The sequence below is a fragment of the Mycena indigotica genome (assembly GCF_014461135.1).
Source record: "Mycena indigotica strain 171206Taipei chromosome Unknown Mind.scaff0005, whole genome shotgun sequence".
In the NCBI taxonomy this organism is placed as follows: domain Eukaryota; kingdom Fungi; phylum Basidiomycota; class Agaricomycetes; order Agaricales; family Mycenaceae; genus Mycena; species Mycena indigotica.
In genome coordinates, this window is record NW_023503004.1 from 4,152,623 (window position 1) to 4,166,820 (window position 14,198).

At 51.6% G+C, this 14,198-nt stretch overlaps 2 protein-coding genes across 2 annotated transcripts; one reads left to right on the forward strand and one right to left on the reverse strand.

Moving 5' to 3' along the window:
* Positions 1–6,628: 6,628 nt before the first annotated feature.
* Positions 6,629–8,577, reverse strand: MIND_00635700 (putative membrane protein C14C4.07; the record flags this gene model as incomplete). The annotated part of the gene is made up of 10 exons (XM_037363095.1): positions 6,629–6,778; positions 6,832–7,206; positions 7,257–7,574; positions 7,622–7,715; positions 7,764–7,898; positions 7,948–8,065; positions 8,110–8,187; positions 8,244–8,298; positions 8,355–8,388; positions 8,438–8,577. The coding sequence occupies 10 exons, from the start codon at positions 8,575–8,577 to the stop codon at positions 6,629–6,631; spliced, it is 1,497 nt and encodes a 498-aa protein (XP_037221016.1).
* A 1,324-nt stretch (positions 8,578–9,901) lies between these two features.
* MIND_00635800 (Zn(2)-C6 fungal-type domain-containing protein) lies at positions 9,902–10,849 on the forward strand (the record flags this gene model as incomplete). Its single annotated transcript, XM_037363096.1, has 3 exons — positions 9,902–10,066; positions 10,119–10,618; positions 10,669–10,849. The coding sequence occupies 3 exons, from the start codon at positions 9,902–9,904 to the stop codon at positions 10,847–10,849; spliced, it is 846 nt and encodes a 281-aa protein (XP_037221017.1).
* Between the last annotated feature and the right edge of the window lie 3,349 nt (positions 10,850–14,198).

Below are 14,198 nucleotides of genomic sequence, written 5' to 3' on the forward strand. Positions count from 1 at the left end.
CGGGGGGGGGGCAATCCCGGGCGAGATGGTTTGGGTCGCCGCACCTGAAGCAGGCGCAACGAGGGGCACCCCGAGCCCTGGTGCGATCCAACTCCATAGGGACGGGAGCTGGAGGCGCCGGAGCGGGGGCGCGGGGCCGCGGGTGGCACGACCGGAGCCGCCCGGGCAGAAAGGGGCCGGAGCCGGGATGCGGTTGACCGGAAATGGAGTCCGAATCAAACCGCCAGGCGTCTTGGGGGGCGGCTGACTTGATCAGCTTGGCCCGGACCAGGGCCTCGTATTGACGGAAGGCCCGGGTGCGCCAGCTAAGGTAATCCCGGAGGTCCGGGGGGTCGTTCGAGGACGTGATTCCGTTGTTGATCAGGGGGTCAAGTCCGTGGCGGAACTTGGTCACCTTGACCAACGCGTCTTCGAATCCGGCGAGGTCCATCAGGTCCTCGAAGTCGTCGGTGTACTGGTAGACATCCTTTGTGCCCATGTGATAGGCGGAAGTCTCCAGTTTGGAGAGAGCATGATCTTGCTCGTTCTCCTCGACGAACCGGAGTCGAAACTCGGAAACGAACGAGCCCCAGGACGGAAACGGAAACGGGGCTTTGCTTCCGTGGCGCTCCGCCCATTGCTGAGCGGGTCCTTCTGCCATAAACGACATGGCATAGCGGACGGCCTTTTCCTCACTCGCCTCTCCGTTGACCACGAAGGCCTCAGGGGCAAGGCGGGCGAGGTGCGGACCGCGCGAGGAGGAACGCGGCCCGCGTTTCCGGTCGCCGTTGAAGGTGAACGGGGGGTTTGGTCGCAAGACCAATTTTGAGGCGAGGTTGATGTCGCCAAAAAGGGCTTCGAGTCGCCCTGGACCGGAGTCGGAGTCGGAATCGACGTCTCCGGCGATGGTGTTTGGGGTCCGCCAGCATTATTAGCGGCGGCAGCGGCAGCGGAAGCCTGGTTGGTGAGTAAAGCAAGGGCCTCAGTTAGGCTATCGATTTTCGCCTCGAGTGAGTCCAGCCGGGCGTCTGCGGTAGGAGTGACTCCGGACGGCATGACGGGTGCGGGGACCACAGGAGTAGAGGAGGAGGGGACAAGTGGCAGGGGCGGTGACGAGGGCGGAACGGACTCGTACTCCGAGCCTGAGTCAGCGCCGAACCTGGCAATCTTGTCCGGTTGATCCCGTAGAGAGTTTCTTCTGCTGTAAGGGCAACCCCGGAGGCCTGAGATCAAGGTCCTAGCAGGGGAGGATCCAAAGCGTGAACATTGGTAAGCGAATACAAATGAAGCTGACCTAGCAGGGGAGGATCCAAAGAGAAGAAACTCTAAGGGTCCGCCTGCTAGGTAGCTGACTATATACTGCTTGTCCGTAGCTGCCGCTGTCGGGCACAGAAGGCTTGGGCGGCGTCGCAGGCGAGGTCCCAGGGCGACCGTCGGGAGGGCGTTGACGGATCGGTGATTGTGCGGGCGAGATGGAGGGCCGGACCGGAGACGGAACCGGAGTCGGACCGGAATCGGAGGCGTCTCCGAGGGGCCGAAAGGGAGGTTCCCCTGACAATACCAACACACAAGGGCTGTCAGGAGAACTTCTCTTTCAGCCCCTCAGAGACAATTCCGACTCCGGTTCCGGTTCCGACTCCGGTCCGGCCCTCCATCTCGCCCGCACAATCACCGATCCATCAACACCCTCCTAACGATCACCCTGGGACCTTGCCTGCGACACCGCCCAAGCCTTCTGTGCCTGATAGTGGCAGCTACAGACAAGCAGTATATAGTCAGCTACCTAGCAGGCAGACCCTCAGAGTTTCTTCTCTTTGGATCCTCCCCTGCTAGGTCAGCTTTATTTGTATTTGCTTACCAATGTTCACACTTTAGATCCTCACCTGCTAGACCTTGATCTCAGGCCTCCGGGGTTTCCCTTACAAGGGCAAGGAGTATAAGGTGAGTAATGTTTGTTCTATGGTAGACCTTAGCTCACTATGATACAGAAACTAATAGCACGGAGCAACTTCTCAGACAGTGATTCTGACTATAATTATATAGATGTGGGGGGAAAGCACTGGTCTGTGGGGCTATATGCTAACATATAGAAATGGCTCTGAGATGACTCCTCTGATATATGGAATAGCATGAGTTATTTATTAAAATGCTAATCACACATAATCAACTGGGAAAGCACTAGTCTGTGGGGCTATATGCTAACATATAGAAATGGCTCTGAGATGACTCCTCTAGTATGTGAAACAGCACGAGTTATTTATTAAGATGCTAATTACACATAATCAACTAAGCAGGCACAGGTTAATTTCCAGTGATAAATAGCCAGATGGAGCAAGGCTGCTGACAATGAGACAGAGTATCAGGAACATATTCGAGATACTGGCATAGAGCGTACAGGTGAAGTCTCTGTCAATATGATGGATATCCTCAGAGAATTAGCTGTAGATGAGACAGCTATGTAGAGTGTGCCTGTCTTGCCTAACAGCCTTGGCTATGTCTAGAGTATGGTCAATATCTAGCTAGCTTCCGGTAACTAGTTGTCTATTCCCCCTGATGCAGCTGTCTAGTCTCTGCTGCCTGCCTATCTGGTCGATTTCCTTGCTGCCATGGCCTGGGATCGAAGCAACTTCAATCTCAATGCTTTTATTAACAATGCTACACAACAATATTAGCCAGGTAAACAATCTGTCCACAATGTCAAGGCAGATACACACTGTTGATTTGTCAACTTTATTAAGTCTCTAGGCCTGGAAATTGAAACAAATACGGTCTTGGAGATTCTCTTTACTACCAACTTACAGGAAATGCAGTTTGACAACCGTTTTTCTGATACTAAGGTTATTCTGTGTGCCGTTAGTGACAACTAGCTGCTCAACTCAGCCTATGGCAGTTTCCTGCCACGATCTAAGGTAGATGAACATATACAAAATGTGATCAACTAAGTCCAAGTAGTGTTAAGGCATATCCCAAGCTATAATTCCTATGACACTCCAATAGAGCTCAAGACGAATCTTTGCAACCTTGTTGATGGTGAGGCAGATCTGCTTAAGGATGTAGAATTTCTTCAGGTCAGCTCCAGAGCTCTTCAAGACATAAAACAAGATTTGGTTGAAGTGTTAACCATGTCGAGAGGACATATTTTATAGCTGGACATTAGAAAGGATGTTCCTCAGGAGAATTGGTGTGGTGTTACTGGAGGATACTAGGATGCAAAAACAGGTGTTGGGCTGCATAAAGATTTTTTTTCCAGAGTATCTTAAATCTAGCCTATAATGATCATCAAGACCTCTTGCTCCAGGAAACCCAAGAACCTTTACCTACACATACAGATCTATGGTCTATGATCAAACATGGATAATTCCATAGCCTTCACTGCAGCCTTCTGTCACTAGTGATACCGCCGGTTACCGTAATGGTAACGGCCATTGATTGTGACGGTTGGCTACGGCAATGGTCACCAGAACCATAGCCATGGGTCTGGTTCATCAAAGGGCTGATGGCATGGCAACGGCTACGGGTCGGCCATTACGGTTACGAAACAGGTTTGACAGTAAGATATCATTGAATATGACAAGATATGGCATCTTACTGCCTAAATATATCATGGAGCCATTGAGGGCCCTTCAAGTTATGTTCTTCACCTCCTGCAGCTTGTGTATTATCATCCTTCGTTCAGTTCCTTATGCCCGGTCATCCCTGATACGGTTGGCGCGTGACACACACGGCTCATACCGTTGGTTGGCGGTTGTCGGAGTGATGTCCAGATCAAGTCTAGGTATTGTCGAGATGTCTATTATAAGGATGCAGGGAAGAACTCGTCATGTGGGCATTAGTTACCCGGTGTGGACATGCTGTTCCAGCATCAAATGTCCACCTACCCATTGACCCATACCGATGGCCGTGGCAGTCGTAATCTTACGGCTGTTACGGTTTTAAGCCGAACCGTAACCATCCCGCAACGCAAATGTTCACATTCTCTCCTGCAAATTCCGTCAATGGTTTTGGGGGTTGAAGGATGGAGTAAACGTGGTTGCAAGTGCAAATGGTAAATGCTAAGGGATGCAGTATCACTGGTGTGGCTGGTGCTGCTGCAAATCAACAACACTTGGTGTTCTGGAATACAGGCTGCCAACTCAAGATTAACCCTCTGGCTATTGTAGTGATGGGCAGGTCCGGTTCGGAAAGTCGGTCCGAACCCGAACCAGACCGGACTGAACCCAGGTTCGGGGTTCAGGTTCGGCCAACCCCGGTTTTGAACTGAATCGAGGCCCAAGTTTGGCTGGGTTCGGCCAAATTAGGCCGAAAACGCCGGTTCAGAGGCCGGTTCGGACCGAGGTTCGGCGTTCAGGTTCGGGAAATCCCGATTTTGAACCGAACCTGGGGTTCTCGGTTCAGCCAAAAGTGGCCGAGAACCGGACCGAACCGGACCTGAGCATCACTAGGCTATTGACTTTGCACAAGTGACCAAGGGGCTCTTGGCCAGCTGTCTTGTGCTTAAATGTATGTGGTCGAAGAAATCCTCTCTGTGTCGCAAATGGCCACTTGTGACATAGTTAGATGTGGCTGGACGGGTGTTGCAAATCATCGTAACTCTAAGCACTACTGCATTGACAATAAGACTTGACCTATGCAGGAAAACAAGTTCACTCTTCCCATTGAGCAGTTTATCTTTGCCCATGACATTTTGCACCACAATGTATCAGCATCTCTAGGCCAGCTTGAATGAAGATATCCTCAATCAGTTTAGTTTGGTTAAGATACCTGTAGAAGAAGTACTTTCTATGTACAGCAGCACAGTCAAGGGACTGATCCATAGTAACGACTATGCATTCATGAAGACACTCCCTCCTTCACCACTTGACATGTTTATTCATGCTGATGATAAAGACAACATTCACTAGCTTCGTATCCTGGCCATTAACGTGAAGCTGAAGCGACACCAAGACTCTGATCTGCTGACCAGGGCTCCAAACCATTTTATGCCTGTCACTTCAAAGCAGGGTCCCTGGCAGAAGCCCAAGGCCACTTCTAAGGATACCTTGCTGGCTTAGTTCAGAGATTGTAAGTCTTTCCTTTGTGACTTTTGTAAGGCTTCTTATGGTTCTCAGGTCCTGAGAATGTCCATTTCTATGTCAGCTCATATGTTGGCCGTGACAATGACAAGCTATAACATATGTTCATCTCAGACAAAGTCAAGGGCCCAGAGCACCGCCATTATACAGATAATCACAAATGCAATAACTACAGATCAAATGCTTGCAGCTCGTGCCAGTTTATCTGAGTGGCCAACATTTTCTTATTGCCCCATGTGTTTGCTTGTTGTGCTGTTTTGGATGCTGCTGTGAACAGACAAGAGATGGAAAGAAGGGGAAGCCTATAGTTAAGAAAGGAGGTATACAGAAAAGGGAAAAGACTAAAACTTAGATTTCTCAGGGAACGGTGCTATAGACTAGATATTGTGGAACTTGTGTACTGCTATAGCTGTTTTGTTAACACATTAATTGTAAGCTGTGTGTGTGAGTAGTGGGATTATGTTATAACCAGCAAGTTCGCACTGTATAGTATGGCAATTCTTTGTATTAGTAGTAACTGACATCTTTGGCTTCAAAACAGTTAAAGAATGACGCAAAACGGCTCAGCAGTTGAGGAGATAAGTTGCCAACAAGTTTTTGATGGGTTTGATGGCTTGTGATCTAACTGTGACATGAGATCAACGAGTGTGATGGCACCAACTGAAAAAAAAGGCACAGATAAACCATTGGAGGTATTCACACCTGATATACATGCAGGTAAGTGACCTCCAAGACGATGATAGATTTCTCTACACTGTTGTGATCACATCGTCGGAGGTACTGCTCATTGTGATTAAGGCAATCCACTGTGTCTTGGCCAGCTCAATGATCCGTCGCCGTGATGTGCGCGGCCGTTCAACCTCCGCCAGCGTCTTAGCTCAGCTGGGAGAGCAGCAGACTGAAGTTGTTTGAAATCTGAAGGTCCCGTGTTCAAGCCACGGAGATGCCATTTGTTTTGCTTCGCCTTAGGCTGTTGGGAGGCAACAAGCTGGATCGATTGACGGTCCTCTGGATTTGTTCTGCATGTAATACGTACATAGGCCGAGCCGAAAAGGATCCTAGCCGAGAGCCAAGACCATTTTCAGGGATTTCAGGGATGCACCTGGCCAATGGGTGGAGCGAACAGAACAGCCTGTGCGGCGTTCCTGAGGCATGCCTAGTCCTCGCGCAGGATAAGTCAGCTCTGCTCGTTGCTAAGTGAAGCTGCACACGGCGGACAGAGATCTGAATCGACGACAAATAAATTGCCCAACCTGCAAAGAATTATGGTCCCGTCTTATACATCCAGCCGGCCCGGGCCGCCAAAGTGCGCCCTGTGGTCTGTTTACATTGGAGCACTCAATGAACTTCGGCAAGTGCAAGCGACATGCATCAAAGTTGCTTGAGGATATTCAGCCTTCATCCTCCAAGTTGTATATATACTATACTTGCTATATATTTTTTCTGTCACCCGACTGGCGACCCCGAGTCACACCTGCTCATCCTCGTCTTGGGCTTGGGTCCATAAATCATCGCACACATTATAACTAGTACAATCCAATCCAGAGAAGAGCATAAAGTCGTTAATCAGTTACCGCCTACGCCTCCGGCCTCCTCCGCTCCCCTTCCCCGACCGGCGCAACGGGGACCGGCGCGGGCGGGTCCGGCATGACGCACACGAGCGCGATGAACGCCCACACGCCCGTCTCCATGAACATCCCCGCGCCCGCATACGACAAGTCCACATACTGTTCATCCCATCAGCACCGTGACCACTGCCCAACAGGGAAATGACGCTTACCGAAATCGCAGCCCCTAACTCCGCCCACAGGGCCAAGGCGCCCATCAGAGTGCCTACATCCCTTCCCCGCCCCGCCCGCTCGAGGAATCCCACCGCCAGGGCGCGTGTGCCGAGCGCCGGCAGCCGCGCGATGGACGGGAGGAGCAGCGCGCAGACAGCGTAGAGGACAGGCGCACCGGTGTGGTCCCCGACGCGCGCGCAGAAGAGCGTGATTGTTAACGGAAGGAGTAAAAGTAGGAGTAAAGAGGTGCGCGTAAGCTCATGCGGCACGTGTAGCCCGGCACGTGGGGATCGGGGAAGAAGACGGGGAAGGAGGAGCAGGGTGGCGAGAGTTAAGATGCGGGGGAGAAGGTAGATCACCCAGAGGATGGGAGTCTACGGATAATAAGCATTTGGATCTGAAAGATGTGGGGGACGGCACACACCCGCCCTGATGACCCGGGATAAGCATACAGCTCCGTATACCTCAACATGCTCGTCTCCAGCGCGCCCGTGAGCGAGTATGCATAGCTTGCGACGCCGAGCAGCGGCAGCGCCTTCCCACTACCGGGGAAGAGCACCGTGAACGGGACAAAGACGGATGCAACGAGCGACTCTTCCCGCCTTTGCACGTGCTCGTACCTGTCCGTGGGAGGTTGTGGCTTCGAGTCAGGGAGCAGCCGCCACACGATGCCGGCGTTCACGGCCCCGAGTAACGCGCTGAAGAGGTATGTGTACCGGAAGGAACGGATCGCCGCGCCGAGCTGGAAAGACTCAATCATGTGCTGATTACAGAAGCAGAACCACGCACCGCGCCGCCGAAAACGACCCCCACCATCCCCACCGCTTCCACTATACCAAATAGCACCAATCTGCTACTCGGCCTAGCCACGTCCACGGTGTAACTGCCCTGTATCAGCCGGCAGAAAATAACAACAAAGACAGACACGCACGCATTAACAGCCCCGAAGAACGCGGGCCAGCCACCCAATAAACCCTGCACGATGAACGCGATCGAGAGCACATCGCGCTTCTCCTCTTCGCCGAGCGCGGGCCCCGCCAGTGCCACTGCGTGGAAAAGCAGATCGCTGCAATCGATCGTTAGTTTCGGTTTGGAAAGGGAAGGAGGTGACGCACAAGACGACAGTGCCCAGGACGACCCCCAACAAAACGGGCCGCCGGCCGCGCGTGTCGCCGAGCTGGCTCCAAAAACCGATGGAGACGAAGCTTACGACAAAGGCCGCGAAGCGCGAGGCTGCAACGGTCAGAACTTCATAGATAAGCAGAGGAAGGACTCACTGAAGTCAGTCCAAAGAGTAAAACCCGGGAGGTGGAAGTATGGCGCGAAGTAGCCGCATGGCGAGTCGGGGTGGGACGCTATCAAGTTTATCACCTTCAGCATCGCAGTATGAGCTACGGAGGAAAGGACGGACTGGGACAGAACTCGTCCTGGTAATGCTCAAAGCGCGCGTGCATGCTGGCGCCGCGCTGCAAGGGTCATCGATCGATCAGCATCTACGTTGGATGGGGTTGGGCCGACATACAGCAACGGATGAGAGGAGGAGCACCCCCAGCAGCCTATCAACATCGTCAACATTGAAACACAAAGGCCAAACGAGAGACGCACCAGGTAAACCCACCCCCAACGCCCAGCCCAAACCCGGCCTTCCCCGAATCCCTATCGTCCTCATCTTCCCGGCGGGGCAGCAGCGCGTCAGTCTCGCGCGCCTCTCTCTCCCTGTCGTCGCGGCCGTAGTGCGTCGTCATGGATGTCGGCGGCGTGCGTCGTGAGTCGTGTACTCGACGTGGTGATGGTGGTGGTGCAGAGCAACCCGCAAATGCCAAGGATCTGCGCAGGTGACGTGTGACAGCCGTCAATAGAAGCTGATTGGCGCATCCGCGTGACGGGCCTGTTGCGCTGATTACAGTCAACTCCCGACTGCGCGACGCGACTCCGTGTGGTACGAGGCCTCTATCGCAGGTATAGACCAGTGCGTTGGCGCGTTACGACGATGCGGATCTGCGACGGGCCACCAAGGCAGGATAGGCGCTATCTCGAAGATCCGACATCTACCGTTGATCGACCGCGCTGATCCTGTCGTGATGGCAATGGCCTCAGCACGATTATGTGCCGACTTATAACAATAGTCAAGACAACAGTCATAACAAGTAATGACTGGCAGGAGAATCACCAGAGTATAGTAAGAGTAAGGACATTCCCCCCATTGCAACTCCATACTAGTAAGTCTCCGATATCAACGGTGACCGGGATCCCCGTGCCGAGGAAGTATGCGGCATTCAACATCAACGCCGGACACGAGGATGAGTCATCCCTTTTTCCTTCGCACTCCTTCATCGCGCTCTCCGCTTCGCCCTGCGCAGTCGCTTGCAGGCACCGCATTCGACGTATCAGGCCTCGGCGAACGCCTTCCGAGTGGCTCGGACCCTCCAGCCCTCGCGCATAGCATTTCGCTGATGGGTATTGGGCAGTGGCAGTGGGCACGGGGCCCCAGGGCGTCTCCTGCACCCCCAATCCTGATTTGGGGCGCTCTCTAAACCGCCACGGGGTGACTTCTCCCGCCGCCGCCGCGCGGTGCCAGTGAGCTGTCCTCTCAACTCCATCCAGAGGACAGGTACGCGTTGTCCAAACAGCGACGAGTCGAGGTAGACCCGACGGAAATAGCAGCAACTGAGAGATGACGGATAAGCCCGACGCACTCTGAGTTGACTCTTGTATACGTGCGTGCTTATACACCTGCCATTATTCGACGCTGAATCGCTCCATAAACTCACAGGCAGTGCCAAACGTGAACGAAAAGGCGAAGCGTGGCAACTCATAGCGGCAAAAAGGTCTTCTCGGGAAGGACAACGCCGCTCTGGGGGTCCGCGGAGCTTCTCCGCTCTAAATTAAGCCTCGGGCCACAACAAATTTATCGCATCGGAACCTTCCAACACTCGATCGACGTCTAAAAGCACTGGCAACCTTCGATAGCCAAGCATCACTGGCTGCACGGCACGTCCACAAACGGCCAGCTATGAAAAGGGGAGTGACGCGCGCTGTTCGCCCTCCGTTTTCCCTCCGGTCTTCCCGATGCCTCAACCAACCTACTTCGTGCCAGCGACTGGATCATGGGCGCCTGCGCCATTGGCTAACCCTTATGCGCATAAGCGCGAAGATACTGGGACCACCGATCGCTGGGGTACGCGTATACTCGAGGAACCTACCGCTACTAGTAGTGCACCGTCTCCAACAGATGTAAGTCTGCGCGGTGAATCGTTGCCATCTCACTGACTAGCCTTCACCTTAGTCTGCCTGGAACCGGTCGTGGCCTCACTTTGACCCCGCCTCATTTAACGCGGAGCACTACCACGAGACGCGATACTTGCCTACGGGCCTCGTCGCCTCATCGCTGCCAACATATGGGACTTCTCCACTAGTACTGCCCGCCTGGAGCAATGACCGCTTTGCCGCCAACATGTCTTGTCGCCGACGCCAGGGAGTGGACCTGGCCTCTCCACCGGATACAACAAGTTATTCTTTGAACGGCTACCTCCCTGACGGCCCAAATATTGTCTCATATTCGCCCCCGCCGCATGTACCATCTCCCCGCTTCTCAGAAGCGGATGAACATTTGCAGATCACCTCTGCTCAACGCAGCCCGGCAACTGCATGCGATGAGGCAAACGTGAAGCCCGTTAGGGATCGTCGCCAGCCATTGTCGTGTTTGTTCTGTCGCGCCCGGAAAATCGCGTGTGGCACAGGCGGAAGATTCGACGAGCGTCGTGATTCCGAGCCAGAGATGTGCTGGTATGCTCCGCTTTGCACCGCAGTTTAATATGTGGCTAATTTCCGTCTAGGCAATGTCTCAAGCGCGGCCGCAGGGTTTGCATCTACCCGGCCGCGTCCAAGCGCGGACTGCGACACCGGGTCGAGAACGAGGGACTCAGTGGCGACCGCATCCGGCGCATGGCCCCCAATGAGGGGGTTTCACCCGGCGAGCTGGATGCAGAGGAGTATCGGATCTGTTTCCGACGCTAATCTCTAAGTGGACTCTTAAGACATTCTACTGTGTTGCCACCGCCTGTATTTGGCCTCGACATTAAAATTGGACAATAAATGTTTGCAAGGATTCGAACCGAGACTAGATTGGCTGTGATTGGTGTCGTCACAGATCTGCGGGTTGCTCTTGACGTCCATCATCTCTGAGTATATACGAGTTTGGTGGGAGTGGGACTCGTGCCAGTCCCACTCCCAGTGCTGTTTGACAGCGCTTAAGCCAATTTGGTGGGACTTGTCCCATCAGAGTGGGACTCAATGCATATCCTATGCATGATATTGGCATGATATCATGATCTTCGGGTGACCCCGACCAGGGCCTTGCCCCTGTGGCTGGTCACTCATCTCAGTCCAACGCCCACTGGCACCGACGACGCACTGTCTGCACTGTTTCCTTGTTCGGCTCTTGACATCTATCGTGTTGGGGCTCAGGTACTCTCCTCAACTTCCCACAGTCCAGCACCCGTAACAACCCATGGCACTGTATCTGTCTTCAAGTTTGTTCGGCTATATCGATATCAAACAAGCCGCCCCACGGAACTACCCACTATACATGTGACGATGGTACCAGTATCAGTATCTGCCGCCCCACCCCTCATGCCATTTGTGCACCTGGTGACCTAGGGGCCCGGGTAGCATTACTTGAGCATTACTTACGGCCCGCTATCGCAGCTCTGTACATGCTGCACTGTTACTTCTCGCGGGGGCACAGGCAAGACCTCTCGGCAACTCATGGGCGTCCAATTTGAATTGGATACACTCAAGATACACTGCTAGTTTGACTGGCAGGGATGTCATTGATCGAGAATCTAGCGGAAACTTCTGAAGTCCTTTCCCGCTTTGCATGGCTCAGGTCTAAGGGAAACCTTGTTTTCTATCATTTCCCAGCAGCTACCTATGGTAACCTATCGATTCGCGGTCAGTACCGCGATTGTGGTTCCACTCTTTTGTTGATGGCACTGCCCACAGAACATTCGGACTGACAAAGCTATCTCTGGCCCTGCGCAACATAGCCACGCGAATCCGTCCGCTGAGCAACACAGAATGTGATGTAGCCCGCTTACGGAACCATACTCCCACGAACCTATACTTGGCTTTCATCCAAGATAACATTCATCTTTCGAGTGATGGTCAGCAACAGCAATTCTGATATCGTACGGAAACTCCAAGTTCGCCGCATCTTTAAGCGCCCCTGCCCGAACTCCACTTGGCCTCTAATCCGGTGTTGGACTCGGGCGGGTTGGCATCCAGAGCTTCATCAACAGACCTCTTGACACAGTATAGTAGTACGCCAGAGCAGATCAGGGCCGCGGGCGGTGAACCTACTTCCGATAAGAAAGTCGACAACATCTCTCGAGACTCGGGATGATTTTGAGAAGCTTTCCGCACTGGGCAAACTTCTACAGACCAACCGACGATGACCCTGTAACAGTTACAGCAACCGACTTGTCAAGATTTGAAAAATCAGAAAAAAATTTCCGGCTTTCCAGGGACCCCCCTTCCCCTCCTAGTACTGTAGTAATTTTACTCAGTTCGAATGTCACACATCACATTTGCTATAATTTTTTTCTGCATGTCACACCATTTTTGGCATTCAGATTGAGTAAAATACTAAAGTAATGAATGATCGCTGAAAAGTGAAATGAATAATTTCAAGTTTCAAGGTTTTTTGCTCTAAGTCCACAGTAGTATAGATAATCATAAATAATTTTGGCACTGTGAGACTTGGATAATAAGATGTGAGACTGGTATGTGACTCAGTGGTATGTGACTCCGTGACCAAGTGACACTTTACATGCTTCACATAGTGTGACAAGTTTCCTAAAAAGGAAATTGCTGTTTGACTGTACAGTCTCTAATGAGTTATCTACTTAGTGAGAATATTGCTCTAGTGCTAACACGATCATTCAGCTGTGACTATATATAGAATCTACTATAGATCACTAGATGGAAGATTAGTATCATTGTCAATAAAATATTATCACTACTGACCTATTTCGATCATTTCAGCGGGCCTGTGACCTGTGACCGTTTGGCCGAAATGTTCAATTCGGCCGCAGGCTGAATTTCGCGTGACTTATTACCTGATTAGGAAATTCGGCGCGCCGCAGGCGCGCAAAATTTGAAAATCATCCTAATTGGGACACTTTGGGACCAAAAGATTTGCCTGTGACCCGTGACCCGCCGAAATATTTCGGCCAAAAAATCCCATGTGACCGTGACCGGCCTAATTGAAGGAAATGGGTCAGTATACATATTGTCTACCTACATATATGACATATCTCATATTACTCCAATCTCCCAATAACTCAATCAGAAATCAATCAGAAATGAGGGGTCCCTGATAGAATAAGGGGAGAAAGAAGCATACAGCCATCACAGAGGGGTCCCCCTATGGGATTATATATCTCACACTACATTGTATGCATGGAAAATCTTGTTATTCTCTTATATAATGATAATGTTGGAACTGGGTAGAGAGAGGGGATGGGAGCCCAAAGAGATATATTCCAATGAGGAGGGGCATTAAACAGGTCATATATATATGACAAATAATAGGGGCTGGGGAGATAACAATATGTAGGACCATATTTCAATACTCCCACTGAGCCTAATGCACCAGAAGCTCTCACTCACTTCAATGTCCATTTAGAAAGTGTAATATGTTTTGCAATATAGAAGTATGGGATTGCTACATAATGCTATACCTGCTATATTCAATCACTCTCTGCTATGTTGATTTTGTGTTTTCTGGATCAAGCAAGTATTTAACCAGATACAGCCCAGACATTCATCCAGATAGCTAAAATCATATCTCATTCCCAGGTGCATCTATATACTGTAGCAATTTATTCAATTCGGCAGTCACATGTCACACCGGCCCTCCGGCGCCGAAATATTTTGGCATGTCACGGGCCCACAGCCAGATGCCGAATGTCAAATGCCCATCAAAGCATCAAAAAAAAAAATTGGCGGCCCTCCGGGCTGCTAAATAGGCCGAAAAATTTCGGCTGTCACACACATCGACAGGCAGCGCCGAAAATTTAATTTCGGCGCTGATGTCACACCATTTTGGGGCGCCGAATTGAATAAATTACTACAGTACTTATTTACATGAAAAGCTTCAAACACATCTAGAGAATGTATGTAGCATAAGTTGTAAGGAATTTTGTGGTCCAAAATTTACTAAGCTAAAAGTAAGGAAAGCCAGGCCAGAGTCATGGCTTTCAGGCCAAGCCAAGGCCTGAAGACCACCCCAAAACAAGTTGACCCAAGTCACCCAACTTATTCCCCACCATCACTCTTAAGCTCCGAGAAGCAGGAAAAAATC